General features: G+C 38.4%; 1 protein-coding gene across 1 annotated transcript in view; it reads left to right on the top strand.

The window, feature by feature from the left end:
- The first annotated feature begins 3,957 nt into the window (after positions 1-3,957).
- Positions 3,958-16,090, top strand: part of LOC306827018 (corticotropin-releasing factor receptor 2) — a 37,399-nt gene continuing 25,266 nt past the window's right edge. Inside the window, exons 1-2 of the mRNA XM_079348638.1 lie at positions 3,958-4,149; positions 4,263-4,382. Coding sequence (XP_079204764.1) covers positions 4,029-4,149; positions 4,263-4,382 — 241 coding nt within the window. The 5' untranslated portion in view covers positions 3,958-4,028. The remainder of the gene's footprint in view (positions 4,150-4,262; positions 4,383-16,090) is intronic.

The following is a 16,090-nucleotide window of genomic DNA, read 5'->3' as shown; positions in this document are numbered from 1 at the left end:
GCTTCCCTATGAGTCTGTGGTGCTTGTTTTATACACACACAAATAGCTGTTTAAGTTCTGAGTAAAGGTCACTTTATTAATGACTAATTTCGCTGACTCAACCAAAAATGTTTGTGTATATTTACAAACATCATGAACTAGATAAGCTACGTTGCTTTGTGTAGCATTTTTCTTGAAGTCATGAACTGAAACTCTAAAACAAAACTAAATCAGCCACACAGTCAACACAGCCGTTGCAGAGGCGAGACACAGATCGCTTACTGTACTTTTTTTCCTCCTAAAATGTCAAGTGTTAGGTGTACCCATTTCCATTGTTCTCCTAATTATTTTCACATTTCAACATTGAAAACAGGCTTAATGTTAAGGAGATGCCAGCCTATTTCTAGAAGTTCTAATTTTTCGGAAGCTGCTGAAATGGAGGTGTAAAAAGAGTCTCTCTTCCTCTGCAAAACACTGAGCCTCCTGACTCATAATAACAGTAGCCTGAAACCAAATAATATTTATGGCAGTTTTACAGTCTATGACAATTTCCCAAATGTGAAAATAATCTTGAGAGTTGTAGCATGCTTCTTCATCTATCTGTATCAAGGTCATAACCCTTAGGTTGAACTGTCAGCACTTGGTTTGTATCTTGTTTTGACGTTCCCATTTTATCCAACAAGTTTAAAATTGGTTTAAATGTTTACAAGAACCTTAGTGCATGTTTCTGTCTTTTCAGAGAATAATATTTGATTATTCTTGAAAATCCTGGAATGGATCACCAGCGTTGGATAGTCAAGGAAGATTCTATTGGCTGATTTTCTTTAGTGCAAACATAAAAACAGCGTTCTCTTACAGCAGTTCATGTCATCTGTTTGTCGCCTGCACTGACAAGTGTTTCCAAGAAAACAGCTATATAGCTCTTAAGAAAACAAGCAAAATAACCATGCAGTTTAAACATGGCTTAAAATCAATAAATGCTGGTCGTGATAAAAGCAAGCCTGAAGGAAGAGGAGACAGTCAGAGGGGGGCAGCACAGAGTGGCTCTAAAGACAGATTGTGAATGAATCAGAGGAATCACCACAAACAAAATGCACCACTTACCCAACCTAAAGGTGACACCACCACCACACATGCACAACACCGTACATCCATGCTGTCACACCACAAGAAAACCAGTATAAGAGCACCATCCCATGTGGAAACACTGCAGATGAATTTGTGCTGTTGTTTTTATAATAAAGTATTCAGGAAGCACAATCCATAAAAAAAGAAACATACATTTATAATATTGAATATATATCTTGTATTTTAAAAGTCATTGAGAGAAAAATGAACCAAAATTCAAGATTCCTTTATTGTCATTCAGACTCTACCAGACAGGTTAGGTATTGAATCAATTCAAATTTACACCGTGATTGAACATGTTACACACAGGCTGAAATTCACACAGATAAACAAACAGGATCATATGGGCATGCATTAATGGAGAGATGTTGGCCAATGGCAGGGCTCAGGAAGTAAAATGGCACTTCTCCACCGAATAGACCAATTTCCAGATTTGGTCCATAACGGAACTTGAAACAGCAAACTTGGGAACCACCGTTTTCCAACTCAAGTCCCTGGAGACTAAGCTACTGCCGCCCCCATTGTAGAATGGAGTTCTATTGCAGCTGGCTCTAGACATTAAACAAGTAAATAAAAACAATATATATATGCACATACTCTATGTGCATATTAAAAAAGGGGTCAGTAGAACAAATAATTTATTCTGTGAAAAGCACAAAATAGTCAGATACATAAAAATTGTTTGTACAAGTACAGATCACAGTGAGTATATTGTGTATACAAGGAGGGACAAACATTAAGTTACAGTAAACAAAAAGCATTCAGGTACAAGTATGAAACACTGTGCAGATATTTGTTACATGAGAGATTAAGTTTGTCTTAATGCAGACTTGCTTTACATCATGCCTATAAGTAGAAAGAAATTCTGCAGGGCTGGTCTCCAGGCTGCACAGTTAAACAAGGCAATTAAACTTTATCAAGCAGAATGTCTAAAAATGACTCCCAGAAGTAATAGTTCAATAACATCCAGGCAAATGAACACTTGTACAGAGCCATGTCTTACGAAAGGTAATTTTTATTACCACAAGTGTATAATAAGAGGAGATTGTGTTAAATCAGAAACATGGATATGAAAAAGATCTGTTTGAGTTAGTGTATGCTCCTTACTCCAGATATCAGTGTGAGCCTTTAACTCAACAGGTTGAAAACAAAAGGTCCTATTGACACACATTAAACTTTGCTGTCTCATATCTAAGCCCCTCCCACTGACATACCTGTTCCTGCTCCCTTGTCTATCATCCCCAAATCAACGAGGATATCCCGGATCCTTCTGTCCCAGCTACAACTTATGGTTAACATTAAAAGAGAGCAGCTATGACATATGAGCTGTCGTAAGTTTACAGTATTTATCTAAATTTACAGTTACTAGCAGCTAGCTTGAAAGGTGAAGGTGTTAATCTTCAATCCAGCAACCTGGCATCTGAACAATATTTCGAACTCATGCTTATTGCCCCATTTCCCAAGTCAGGTAGTAATTCTTTCAACTAATGTGTGTTCACAACTTTTGTTTGTATAATATTATAGAAACAACATGCACACTGTCAGAGTCAGTGAGACATATTTAATCAGTCTAGCAACAAAGATCTTATACCTTGTTACAAATGACATGATCATAAAAAAGTATACACAAATTGAGTTACATTATGACACACTTTATTGTCCCCATGGCAAAACTTGTCTTGGACTCAAAATGCTGCCAAACATTCAGCTGATTCATCTCCAATCAATCAATAAAAACAATAGAAAAAAACACATCCCCACATCAACAGAAAGGCACATATACCAGACAACACAACATATATTGCACATTACCTATATTGCACAAGATCTGCAAAAAGACAACATGAGAGATAAAATAACAAATGTAAGGAAATATATAAAGTATACAAGGACACCATGAATCTATTGCAAAACCCGCATCCTTAATAACAATTACTAAGAATATTTATCACTGTGAGAACAAAATAGTTTTTGAGGGGGTTCAGAGTTGCCGTCTTGGACCTTGGGGGTTGTTCATTTGAATTTTTCCCACATTCATATGGTTTGTCTTTGTATCTTTCTCTATCGCCCTCTATCCCACGTTCTATAGCCCAATATAACCACAACAGATGGCTTTTCAAAATAAGTCTGGTTTCGCTCAGGGTTTAGGCAGTTTGTCCTCGCCTCACTGAAAACCTCTTTGTTACTTTGCTAAATGTTGGTAAGTGCTGTGCTCATTGTAGACTAATGTTTGGCCTGTAATTATTATAATAAAGAGTTCAGTCTCGACCTGTTCTTTTTGTAACATTTGGTATGAATTAAAGATTTATCTATTGGTATGGTATATGGTGTCAGAACAGTTGGTAAGAAGAGTCTCCAACACGAAAACTGAACAATTTGTTGGGAAACTTGGGATCTTGAAGAGTGGAGCAAGTGTATTTACTCATTTGCTTGAAAGGCTTATAATACCAACATGGCAAATTTCTTTGTTTGTTTTGTTAAATCATGACGTCAAATATTCAAATAATAATTAATATAAGGGCATTTATACTTTGTATATGAAGGAGTTACACAAAAATAAAAATGGGATAATAATCTGAAAGTGCTAAATCAAAGGAAACTGTACACACTCATTATCTCAAGCCCTCTGGATGTAGCGTCTCCCCCTTTAAATAAACTCGACAGGTGGGTGACAGGTGTGAAATGTCAGAGTGACAATAGGATGCGGTGAGCTCGCTGTGTCGGCTGTCTTTCAGCTGCTTGCTGCAGCACGTGGATGAATGCGGGCGCGCGCAGCTCTGATTGGCCGGGCGCACGAGCTCTGAGCTCTCTGTGCCTGTCATTACTGTTACTCCGACTCACAAGCGCGTGAACACCGCTGTGCTCGGTGTGAGCATCTCCGCCCGGACTTGGAAGTAATCTCTTATTATTCTCCTCTCACCATGGATGCTACATTTTATCAGATTATATTCGGGGAACTCGCGGACTTAAACTGTAGTTTGATGGATGCTTTCCAGGACACTTTTTTTGAAAACGCGTCTCTTTCATTGCTCACTACTGATGGTAAGATGGACTTGCTTCCTTTCATTTTTTTTTTTTTTTTGTGTTGAGTCATGAAAAATAAAACAAACTACAACTATAAGCAGCCCTTTTCATTTATGTGTCTCCCACCAAAGGTTTTTATTGTAATGCCACAACGGATGAGATTGGAACCTGCTGGCCGCGGAGTAGCACTGGGAGGATTGTGGAAAGACCCTGCCCAGAGTACATAAACGGGGTGAAGTACAACACAACCAGTAAGAGCATACTGCTATAGAAAAAGTAGTTAATCATGCATTTTATGTTTAAAATGAGTCTAGAACATAGAGAGATGTTTATTTTGAACACACAAAAGGTGATGGCTTGAGCAAAGTAAAAAAGGCTAACATGCAGAACATATGAAATAAATGTATTATTGCAGAACAGCCTTGCTATATGTTCATGCAAATTTATAATTTGATGAGTAAAGCCAGTCCGTTTTGACGTGAAACACTGCTGACAGTGATTCTTAATGATCATTACACCTTCTGTCAGTGCAGCAGCTGCGTGAGCAGCTCACTGAACGTTAAAGGACAAATCTGCCCAAAGACACTTACAGTTTACAGGGCTTGAAATGATAGTCCATTTCTACAACTTAGTTATTACTGAGATGTAAGGGAAAGAAAGGGTTGAGGGAAAAAGCGCTTCAGTTGGAAAAAGCAGTTTCAAAGGAATATGAATTATAATTGTCACCAAATGTAAGCGCAACAAAGAATTTCATCATTGAAGAAGAAATTTATCACAGGCAGAAATCCAGATTTCCTCAGCTTTAATTGGGCAGATTGCATTTCAGACTTCTACACTGTCAGGCAGCACCAATCTTTGGCTGTCAAATCTGCTCCAGAGCTGAATCTTTAGGTCTCCTCCAATACAGTATGCTGAAACTGTAGTCCTCAATAATTGTGGAAGACTATTTTTTGGCATTGCCACATTTCTCTCTATTTATTTTAGATTGTGGTTTGAATGAAGATGTTTTTTCTGAACTCTTTTAACAAAACCTGTAGTTTTTATCAGAACATTTTTCACTTTTTCTGATTTTCGGAAAAATTGAAAGAATCAGCTTTTCCTTATCAACACAGGATAATTCAACATTTTTAAACCAAGCACTGAAACAACAAATCACCTCTTTTACACCACACCAACTCTGTCCCCATATGTATCTCCTGTATTAATAATTTGACATGCTGAAGTTGCCTATATGATACCTTTAGAAATTAATTAATTTTCTTTAATTTCTCAACATAACCAAACTTAATTCAGAATGTCAGAGGCTGTATATATTTTTTCATTTAACCTTGCAGCTGTGATGTCTAACAGGCGCAGGTGCAGTGTCATTAGTCACTAACCACATACTCAAACACTCTTACACACACCCTGCCCTCTGTAGTCACCTCTTTCCTCATTATTATAATCTTTGTTGTGTTTGTGCTCAGCTATTGACACTCCTGTTTAGGGGTTTGATCCACTCAGTGTGAAAAGCGATTGTAACACGTGCCAACAGCTTTCCTGAAGTCTACCTTAATTGACGTCTTTGTAGATCCAGTTAATTTTATTTAGATGTTTTGTGCTGAGATCGAAACATTTTGTTAAATAAATCTTACAATCAACAGTTTGGCTTGTCAAATAGACCTATTGTTTTTTTGTTTTTGTTTGCTGTAGGCGATGATATAATCACTCTGCCATTCTTGCCTCCTGCTGTTTTGAAGAACCTAAAAGAAAAGAATTAGAACTGGAATCAAAGAAAATTAGTGATTTTGAATAAGTGAAAACTGAGTTACATTACTGAACATGTTACATTCCTCAGGTAGAATGAAACAGGTGGCAGGTTTTTTGTTCCCTTTCGTAGAGCCCTTGCAAGATAATAAGAGGACTCAGTCTGTCTAAGCAGAGATTGCGTTCGTTTTTTTCCCCTGCATCTACAGTGTTATTAAGGGGAGTGAATTAACTTTAACAGGTTGGACTGTTGACGTGTGTGGTATGTGCATACTTGTGAAAAAATCATTTTTATCAATGGGTGTGAGTGGTATGCGTTTTTTATACAATGTAATGGATACAGTGTCAGGCAATAGAGTGACATTTTACAGTTATTTTTCACCTCACAGGTATATAATATTGAACATCTTACGATATGTTTCAAGCACTAACTTTAAAAAATATATATTTTATATATATATTATACTTCCGTTTTTTTTATCCCTTTAAATTCTCACCGTAGTGAAAGATAATAATGACTGTAATGTTAACCATTATTAGTTTAGCTGACTATGATTAACTGTCACACGCTAGAAAAAGGGATTTTACTGAGATGATGAAAATTTGCTGTACACACTTCTTTTGATCCTATAAAAGCATTATAGTCTCAGCAAGGCATATGAGCATGCACTGTCTCAGGGTGGTAGACGTAAATGCAGCATGATGTGTGCATGCTAAGCCTTTGCAGGCACTTTTCAACTCTCAAAATCAGGTTCAATTGTTCCAGACATGAAATGCTGTTTTGTGAGCTTCCGGATACTTTATTTATGAACTGTGCGCATCACATTTTTGACACAACAAACTTTATAACCTGCCAAACAGAGCCTCCACAGGCATACATGTCTGGATAAAAGCCATGTTACAGTGGATCGGTTCAGAGATTGATCTGAACCTCTTTTTTCTTTTTTGAAAATGCAGTTATTTACTTAATTTATGCACTAAGGTCAATACGTTGAAGTAGCCAAGGTAACATGCTTGTGAGCATCACAGCTGTACGGTTTTAGTGCCTTAAAGAGGGAAGATCCTTGGTTTGATTCTTGTTATTGTTTGTGTTATTGTTATGAGTTTTTCCAGCATCTGGCCAGTTTAAAACATGCAGGTGAACCCTTAGTTGAGGTTCATTTGTGTGCATTTGAGCGTGAGTGGGCTGTCAGTCCCGTAATTTACTTTTGACCTGTTCACAATGCACCCTGCCTCTCAGCTTATGTCCTCTGGGTTTGGCTCCACCCTCTCTTCACAATCTAAGGATAAGCAGTACATCGATTGGGAGGCTTAAGTATGTGTGCTGAATATTACGTAAAGCTTTTTTTTCACATGTTGTTTCTTACAGGGTCGTATCTTCCCGTGTGACCCTGTTGACCTTTAACCACATCTCTCTATATATTCAATATACTATCTAACTCTGGAGGCTGTGAAGTGATTACTTATTTACTGTTCAATGAAGAAATCAATGAAGCATGTTGTATTCTTTTAAAAGTATTGTACTAAACACAATGGTCAATCTGATATGATTTGCTGACCCAAGGAGGGATAATGGAGTTGAAATGGGAGGAGATAATGGCAGTCAAAGTACAATAGGGTGATATAGGTACGAAATAGGAGGTGAAAAAGTTGTCAAAGTAGGATTAGATGGTAGGAGTCAAAGTAGGATGCACTCAAATGGGTCATAATAATAAGGATTGTGGAGGATCTGAGAAAGATGTGATTTTAGGGATCAGTCGGATGGAATGAAAGGGGTCTAACCGAGATGCCAGGGGCCAAAGTAGAACAGGGTGTTACTGGTTCAGAGTAGTTCGTAAGATAGAAGTCAAAGGAGGATAGAATGACAAGAGTCAAAGTGATAAGGATGAGCCGAGGAAAGGTGGGAAGGTAGTGAAAAAGAGTATGTTAAGTTCAAAGGGGTCAATGAAGGGAGAAACTAGGCCAGAGAAGAATGAAATGATAGGGGGTCAAAGAGGTAATAGGGGTTGAAGTTGGATGGTATTAAAAGGCTAAAATATGAAGGGATGATGCAAGGGATTAAAGTAAAATAATTTGATATGATTTGAAATTGATGTTAATAAAGGAAGTGAAAGATGAGATGCTAGGGTTCTAAGTGGTACTGTATCAATATGGTCAGAATAGGATGGCACAATAGGGAGCCGAAGTAGGATGAGGAGATACTGGGTGGATATGGGATTGGTGGGGGTCAGATTAGAGGGGGTCAAAGAAGAATGAAAGTTGCTATAGGGTAGGAACAGGGGTTGATTAGGGTTTTTGCTGGAGCTACCAGGAACCCAATGAAGACTAAGGGTGGGTGCAGGTCTCACTGCACATTTGGTTCAGTATCCCTCATTGGTTTAATGGTTTAATGAGTTTAATGAGAGAGGAAGAGAGGAGGAGAATGGGGTTTGGGATGAGGAGGGTTGTGAAAACTGAGTCAAATGGATGAGTTTGGGTGAGGCATGTTTATAGGTATGTGCAGGTAATAGAATTAGGGAGGCATAAGTGATGAAGCTTGTGAGGCGCTTATGAGAGAGAAAAGAGAGAGAGAGAGAGAGAGAGAGAGAGAGAGAGAGAGAGAGAGAAAGGGGCTCGGTCCTTTTTGAGTCATTATATTGATGTTAGATTAGTATGCTGCAGGGTCCTGAGACGATTGATCTTCTTGGATGACAAAATCTGCTCCATTTGCTTCCATTGTTAAATAAAAAAGTTAAGTCACAAATCAGGTCAGACTAACAATAGAAGTAGGCCTGAACATCACATGATCAGGTGTTAATTATTAGAGTGCAGTGATGCAAAGAGTCTAAAGAGATGGGGAAAATGAAGTTGATGTGAAGCTAGAGCACGCTGCTCTTCAAACAGAAGCTGAGTTTTTTTAGTCTTTCTAGCTACATACAGTATCTGACCTTTGGGACTTAGAATAGAGTTACTTCCATTTCCATTCTTGGGAATGTCTCAGGACTTTGTGTGCTACAGGCCTGCATATTAGAGGAGCATGACCCTGGATGTGCTACTTTTTATGCTTAAGGAAAGCCCCCTGTGATTTGTACTCCATTTGTTGAACAATGGAAGATCTCATTTAGGCAGTTTGTTATAAAGTATGTTCATTCTATAGAAGCTCACAAATCAATATCTCTGTAATTTTTATGTCGACTCAATGTTTAACATCTTAACGACTCAAAAATTAAAGGTTTCTAAGACTAAGTTAACTGCTCAGGTAAGGAGCTATAAATTCCTTTCCTTTTTTCTGGCTTACATAAATATTAATGTCTGTGCAGAGTGGCTTAAGAGGTTTATGCATTTTTAAACCTCCCTGTCTTGTGTTTTTTTTTTTTTTTTTGATGCATTTGTTCAGTTGTCTGGCTAACACAAACTTCACATCACCCCAGCTGGGGCGATTGTTAATGTGGTTGAAATGAATTTATTGTATGTCTTTAGTAACATACGACATGCTTTCTTTCGAGCCTGGGGCAAGACAAGTTGTTTGCAGCGGTAGAGATGAATGACAGTGTCAAACAGTGTCCTCCTTTGGTAAACTCACCTCATCTCGTGTGTCTCTGTTCATTTTCACAGAGGAGACGTCCGGTCTGCACATAATGTACCTCAACCTAGCTCAAAGTCAGGAAAGCCGAGTCCACAATGGAACTTTATTGATTTTCTTATCAGGATTAATAAAGTCTGAGACATATCAGCGCCACGGGCTGTATCAAGTTCAGAGAGGATCGAGGGTAGCAGCTGCAGCATTGCATGTTGGGAGTGTTATTAGAAGCTTTTTTAAAATCAGAGATTAGTCTGCATATGCCACATTACCTCATTTTTCTGATGCAAATTCACATTTACAGAGATAAGCAACATCAAAGTTGAACAAACATCTCAGAAGGTTTGACGTTGGTATGAAGATGGCTTGTGATTTTTCCCCCCAATATATTCAACACGTTTGAAAACAAAAACAATGAAATACTTAGCTGTTAACAAACTAAAGGGCAAGGTGAGAGATGTTAAAAAAGCAAATCCCTGAATAAAGATGTTTACGTTTGTTCATCCCCTCTTATTATTTGACTCCCAAATTTCTGTGACATATCATCATTGGCAAAACTAGTTAAATACCCAATCATTTAGTTGCTTTATGAAAAAAATAATCTTTTTCAGAAAGTTTGCAAGCCACGTTTAAAGACAGACCTGTGGGCAAAAAGTTTTATAATAATTAATATAGTCATATAGGTCACTGGGCGGTATGGTTATATAACTAATGTAAGAACTTAAGCAGTGAAAGAAATCTTTCCACTCTTGAAAGGCCAACTCATTCTACCAGCAGCACAACCTATGACTCACCATTGTTAACTCAGTGAGATGAATAACAGTCTAAATGAGTTTAATAATGCTTTATATCTTGTTACATGTTCCCATGGAAACCCAGTGAAGGAGTAACGAAACAACTATAGTCCTAATGTGGCAATTCTGTACTTGCATGAAGAAATTGTATACCGTAAATTCCGGACTATAAGCCGCTACTTTTTTCTCACACTTCGAGCACTGCGGCTTCTACTCCGGTGCGGCTAATGCATGGATTTTTTATGGGGGACAATGAGCTTCTGCCGCAAAAACATTTGACTTCGTCACGTCGGATCTTAATATCAGTCATTTTGCGCTTTATGCACGCACCCTCACGATGGAAAACACACGGAGAAATACATATGATGCAGCTTTCAAGTTAAAGGCGATCGACCTGGCTGTCAAAGAAGCTAACAGAGCTGCTGCACGTTAAGATGACACTGACAGCGACAACAGAGACTGAGGAAGTGAGTAATGAAGTCATTCTGAGGCAGTGAATGGATGGACTTTTTCTTGTGAAATATATTACGGTCATCTTTTTCATCAGCCGTGTTACAGACACCGTCGGCTAGGCTTCGTATTGTAACGGTTCATGTTGTAAAGTCAGTAGTTGATAATGTGTTCATAATTCCGATTATGTGGAGAGTCAGTGAATGCACCAGCGAGAACGTGTTGAGTGGCTGTATGAGAACGCTGGGGGAGAGAGTTGGATTGTTACGGCAAGTTATGTGTTGCTCTCTGCTGTAAACGGCGTGGTCACGGCCGACAGTGATCGGGTTATTAAAAGTTATTATTTGAACGCTCTCGTCGTCCTTTAACGTCCGTACGGACGCTACAGTATTTGCGGATGTTACCGGTAGCCTACGTCTGTGTAAATAGCTCTTGTTATAGCGTGGACACCTGCGGCTTATAATCAAGTGCGGCTTATATATGTACAAATACATTTATTTACTTATTTTTAGCCGGTGCGGCTTATATCCAGGTGCGCTCAATAGTACGGAATTTACGGTATTTAAAATCAAGTTTATTGATTTGAAGTTGTGTTTACCATGAAACTAACTTGCTATGTTATACACGCATACTACAGATGCAACTGACTGTGCAGTCTCTCATGCAGAGAATCAAGCACTTCTGGTTGCAACAATTCATGTTATTTTGTCTCTGCTGAATCCAGAGATTGCACAGAAGACCTCTGGAAAGCACCTCTCCAGTGGTGAATCTTCCCCCTTAAAAACAACCCGTTTGATCCACTTCTCCACGCTGAGACTGGTCAAGAGAGCAGTCAGACAGCAAATTCAGGTCAACATTTGAGGCAAACATTTCTCTAGCCACTGCACATCAAGTACTGCAGGCGGTAAATCAGCCCTCGGCCCCCCAGGCTGTACTCACTACTGACTTGGCTTCCACACATACTACAGTATAAAACAAGAGGGAGTTTCTCCAAAGCCACTGGGATCCTAAATTGTAAAATGTGTTCATAAAAGAAAGCATCAAAAATGACCAAAATAAGTCAATACACATTCAAAAAAATGCCATTTTTGTTTCTGAAAACTTTTCTGATCGTTAAGAAATTGGCACAGATTTTTTTTTTTTTTACCACTTTGCAGTAATTCCAAAGTAAAACCATCTTTCCAATCACATACTCGTCGCAGGGCAGCTCTCCTCTCTGGTCTCTGTTCTTAGGATTGTTTGGAGGAGATTATTGCATGTATGTCGTAAGAAAAGTTGAATAATGTATAAATGATTATTAATTAGCAATACAAAAGGGATACCATTGTCTATTCCCTGCTGCAGGAGTTTTGTGTGGGATGTAAAAGCTCCTGTGTGGAGGTTTAAACTTGCTATATAGCAGTCGAAAAATTAATTGTGATACTTCTGATACCAGCACAAGCAGATGAGAGTAAGATGGATTTTTTCTCTGTAGTTATTGGTAATGTAAAGCAAAGAATTAATGTCTACTGGTTTGGACGACCGCTGAACACACTGAGTGTTTTAAAAAGTTCTGACCCCGGACCCGTGTGCAGGGAGATTTCTTATCAAGATGCAGCAAAACCAAAAGAGCGCCGAATCCCATCTACAGCGAGCAGCTGCACAAAACGGGAAAATCCATCGTTTGTAGTTGTGTGCTTTGTATTCAAAGACCAAACAGCAGACTTACTCTCTCTCTCTCTCTTTCTCTTGTCCACTGCAGAGTATAAAGTCAATTGCAGGTGATTTTTTTTTCCAGAGACCCCCCAACATGTTGCTTTTGAGGTTTTCAGGGGAGCTCAAGTGTCAATCAGGGGCTTTCAGACCCCCTGGTATCCTTCCCTGTATTTCGCACCATGGTTTTAATGCTGATTAGATCTTTCAAGAACAGCTGTCATTGTTATGCTTTGACTCTGTGCACTGCCTCTCAGCACACGTGTGTCTGATCAGACTTAAAGTGTTCATTTGCACTTACTGATGTTTCCTCCTTTCTCGATCCTGGCTTGTGTTTTTCTAACGCTCTGATATATATTATAAATGTTTCAGCGAAGTGAATAGTAGAACTTTAGAGTTTTTTGATCAGGGTAATGTGTTTGTGTTAATGCAGTGAGCTGCTCTAAATGACTGGGAAAAAGTGCATCCACCATGTGACAGCACATTCATGCTCTGTAGCTGTGTAAAGTGTTATATTATGTTCTTGTTTTCCATATCTATCGTTTGCTTGTTGGTTTCCCTCGGGGCTACAGCTTTGTAGGCCTTTTGCTTATTTTCTCTTACCAGCCAACTTCTGTACAGCTGCGAGGCGTGAGACTCTGACAGCAAACACGTGGGCAATCGTTTGAACCTCTGACCCACAATCATACTTATTACTTATGCGTCGTGAAGGCATGATGAGAAAAAGGAACGTTGAGACACAGCTGTGGATAAACAAATTAGCCAGCAACTATTCTTTGGGCTCGGTTGGCCTGTCTGCTTCAGTGGTCATCACTCAAGTCACCACACTTTTAAGTGGGATTCATTGTTCGCTGAAGAGACAAACTGGCACAAACATAGACTCCCTTTTATTTCAATTGTTCACGGTTAGATGCCTTTAAGACATATGCCGTGAAGCTACAATTTCTGCTTCCATCCCAACCTTGTTCGATCATCCACAAGGAAAGGAGTTCAGCATTCATTTGTTGGACATTTTTCAACATATTTCACGTTTTCTCACAGATTAAATAAAAAAAACAAAAAACCTTTTGTTCATCACAAATAGTCAAGTTGCATTCGGTTAGGCTCTGTAACCATAACCTTCTGTGACACTTGAGAGTTCACCAAGCTAGAAAAGCCGTGAAGAATAATAAATACATAAATACAAATTCCCTCTTTGAGCCAAGCTTCATGCCTCTGACATGTTCTCCAGCTGGGTCATAAACAAATGTCGTGCACTGACCCCCACAACTTTCCAAAATGTGCATATTCAGATATAAAGAATAGCAAAGTAAATATTTACTCAGAGGAATAATGAATAAGTTGAACCCTCTACTCTTCCGTCCTCTGTCTTTACTTGTATCCTGCTGTTCAAGAAGATTCACACCTAAACCAAACCTTCCTGAGCGAAGCGTCTTTCTTTTCCCCTTAAATTCATCTTGTTCTAAAGATAATCACCCATCTGACTAATGCTGAGCAGATCACAAAGAACAAATTCATCTCAGGTTCATTAATGTGTTACTAGGGGGATATTTAGCTTCAATAACATCTCTAATGGATAATCTTTTTGCCATAGCACATACTGTAGGCAGTTAAAAATCTACGCCCATGCAGAATGCACTTGAGGATACACTTTTTCTTCACTATGGAGGCATGTAATCTTTTGTTGATCAATTAATTCAGGCACTTGACATTTGCTTTGCCTATATGACTAGATTTGTGTCTCCTCCAGCAAATATTGTTGGATGGCTGGAATGAAAATTAGATAACCCCGCCTTATTTGTAATATTTTCTGGTGTTTTTTGAATTCCTGGCATGACCTTATCTTGACTATCTGCATTGTTAAAGTAAAAAAAAATTTTTTTTTTTTTTTTTTTTTACTTTAATCTAAAATAGCCAAAGCCCAAAGATTTGCTCCTCTCTAATAATTCTAACTCTACTTATATACTGTCAGACTCCCCCATTTCATGTTCAACCACCCTAACAAAAAAACCTCCCAGTCAACTATTAGCCTGCCTCCTGTTTTTAGCTCTCTTCTCATGTTTTTGCCGTAGCTTTCTTCCAGGTATATCTCATTACAACTTTCAAAGAGAAATTATTTCATCCAAAGCAGTGAAGCACTGACAACTTTCCTGCTGACCCAGCGGCAAGCTGTCTCCCCCCTTGAGAGAGCCTGCATGAAATGACTTTGCAAGTCACTCTAAATCAGTGTGGTGCTGTGCGTTTCCATTGAGGGATGGATTTCTGTTTTGTCTGTTTGTTTTTTTGAAACTCTTTTCTGCTTTGTTGTAAAAAACAGCTTTTCTATCATTCTTGTTCGATGAAGAAACAGTATGATGTATCGTCCTTTTTCACAGATGAATACTGACATATCGGATCATTTCAGCACATTCCAGGCCCTGACATTTTTAATCATCCAATCAATATTATTTATATTGTGCCAATATGCTGGCAAAAGTTATTTCTAAAGACACTTTACTAAAAGAGCAGGTAAACTGTACTCTCTTGTATTGTTTCTTAAGACCCGACATGAGTCAAGACAGTCTGGCTGCAGACAGGGTCTGAGAGTGGAGGAGCCAGACCCCTCTCTATGAATCCACAAATGGATTTAACCTAAAAGAAAATAAATAAAATAAAAAACAATTTCAAGACTTTTCGAGTTGTACGTTTCCGAATAAAGAGTTGTTATTTTAGTCTAGTTATATTGCAAAAGCAGCAGCTACCTTTAAGTAAATGAGGAAAGTTGAAAGCTGTGTGTCATGTTTGTTTAAGTTTAAAAAATAAAGACACATTGGCTTCACACTGTCATAAGTAGGTAGGCCACTTGTTTCTATCACTTCAGGTCCCTGAAAGTAGACAGTAAGAAGCTGGGGCTTATTTGAAGAAAGAACCTTGCTGACTTGAGGAAATTGTCTCTGTCGTTGCTTTGAGAGTTTCCCTTTTATCATTTTCACGCTGGCTGCTCTTCTCACACAGAATAATAATTTCAAGCATAGCCTTATTTTAATAGATTTAGGCATTTAATTTCATAAATGAATGGATCTATTCTTGTACATGTACGACTTTATACTTTTAAATTACGGATTTTAAATTTTGTACATTTTTGAGATTTCATCCTGGAAAATCTTTAACCTGATCCTAATACTCCTTTGTAACATATTGATTATATATCATTAAATAGTTTCACGTAATTAAACATATTACAAATAAATGCAGGCATACATTATGGTATATAATCTAGTTAAGATATTTTATCTAACTAGATAAGCCTTAACCTTCACCAGGCCTCAGTCATCTTGAGAAAGGTCTTTTTTTTTACTTGCTGCAGCACTTGCAGAGCCTCATCTCCCACTGCTAACTCAACTGTCAGACGTGGGAGGCGGAGACACAGCGGCTTCCAGGCACTCTGAGGAAACAGGAAAACAACAGTGGCATTTCTACTTTGGCAGATTGCCCGCATTAAATTCTACCCTCCCCATTAAGCTCTCAAACAAACAACAAGCTTTTTCTGTTGTTGTTTCCATCTGTCTAGCGACAATCCACACCAGTGTCAGTTATATTACAAAGATTTATTTTAAACAGCAAAGTGTCGGCAGAAGAAGTGGGTGTCTTGTTTTCACTAAAAATATGTCAGCAAGGCTTCTGCACACGCCACAAATGTGCATGGTACAGAAAAAGTTGAGCATCGTTTTTGTGTGCT

This window comes from Symphodus melops (assembly GCF_947650265.1).
Source record: "Symphodus melops genome assembly, chromosome: 7".
NCBI classification, from domain to species: domain Eukaryota; kingdom Metazoa; phylum Chordata; class Actinopteri; order Labriformes; family Labridae; genus Symphodus; species Symphodus melops.
Note: the sequence above shows the minus strand (reverse complement) of the source record. Positions and strands in the feature narration are given on the sequence as shown.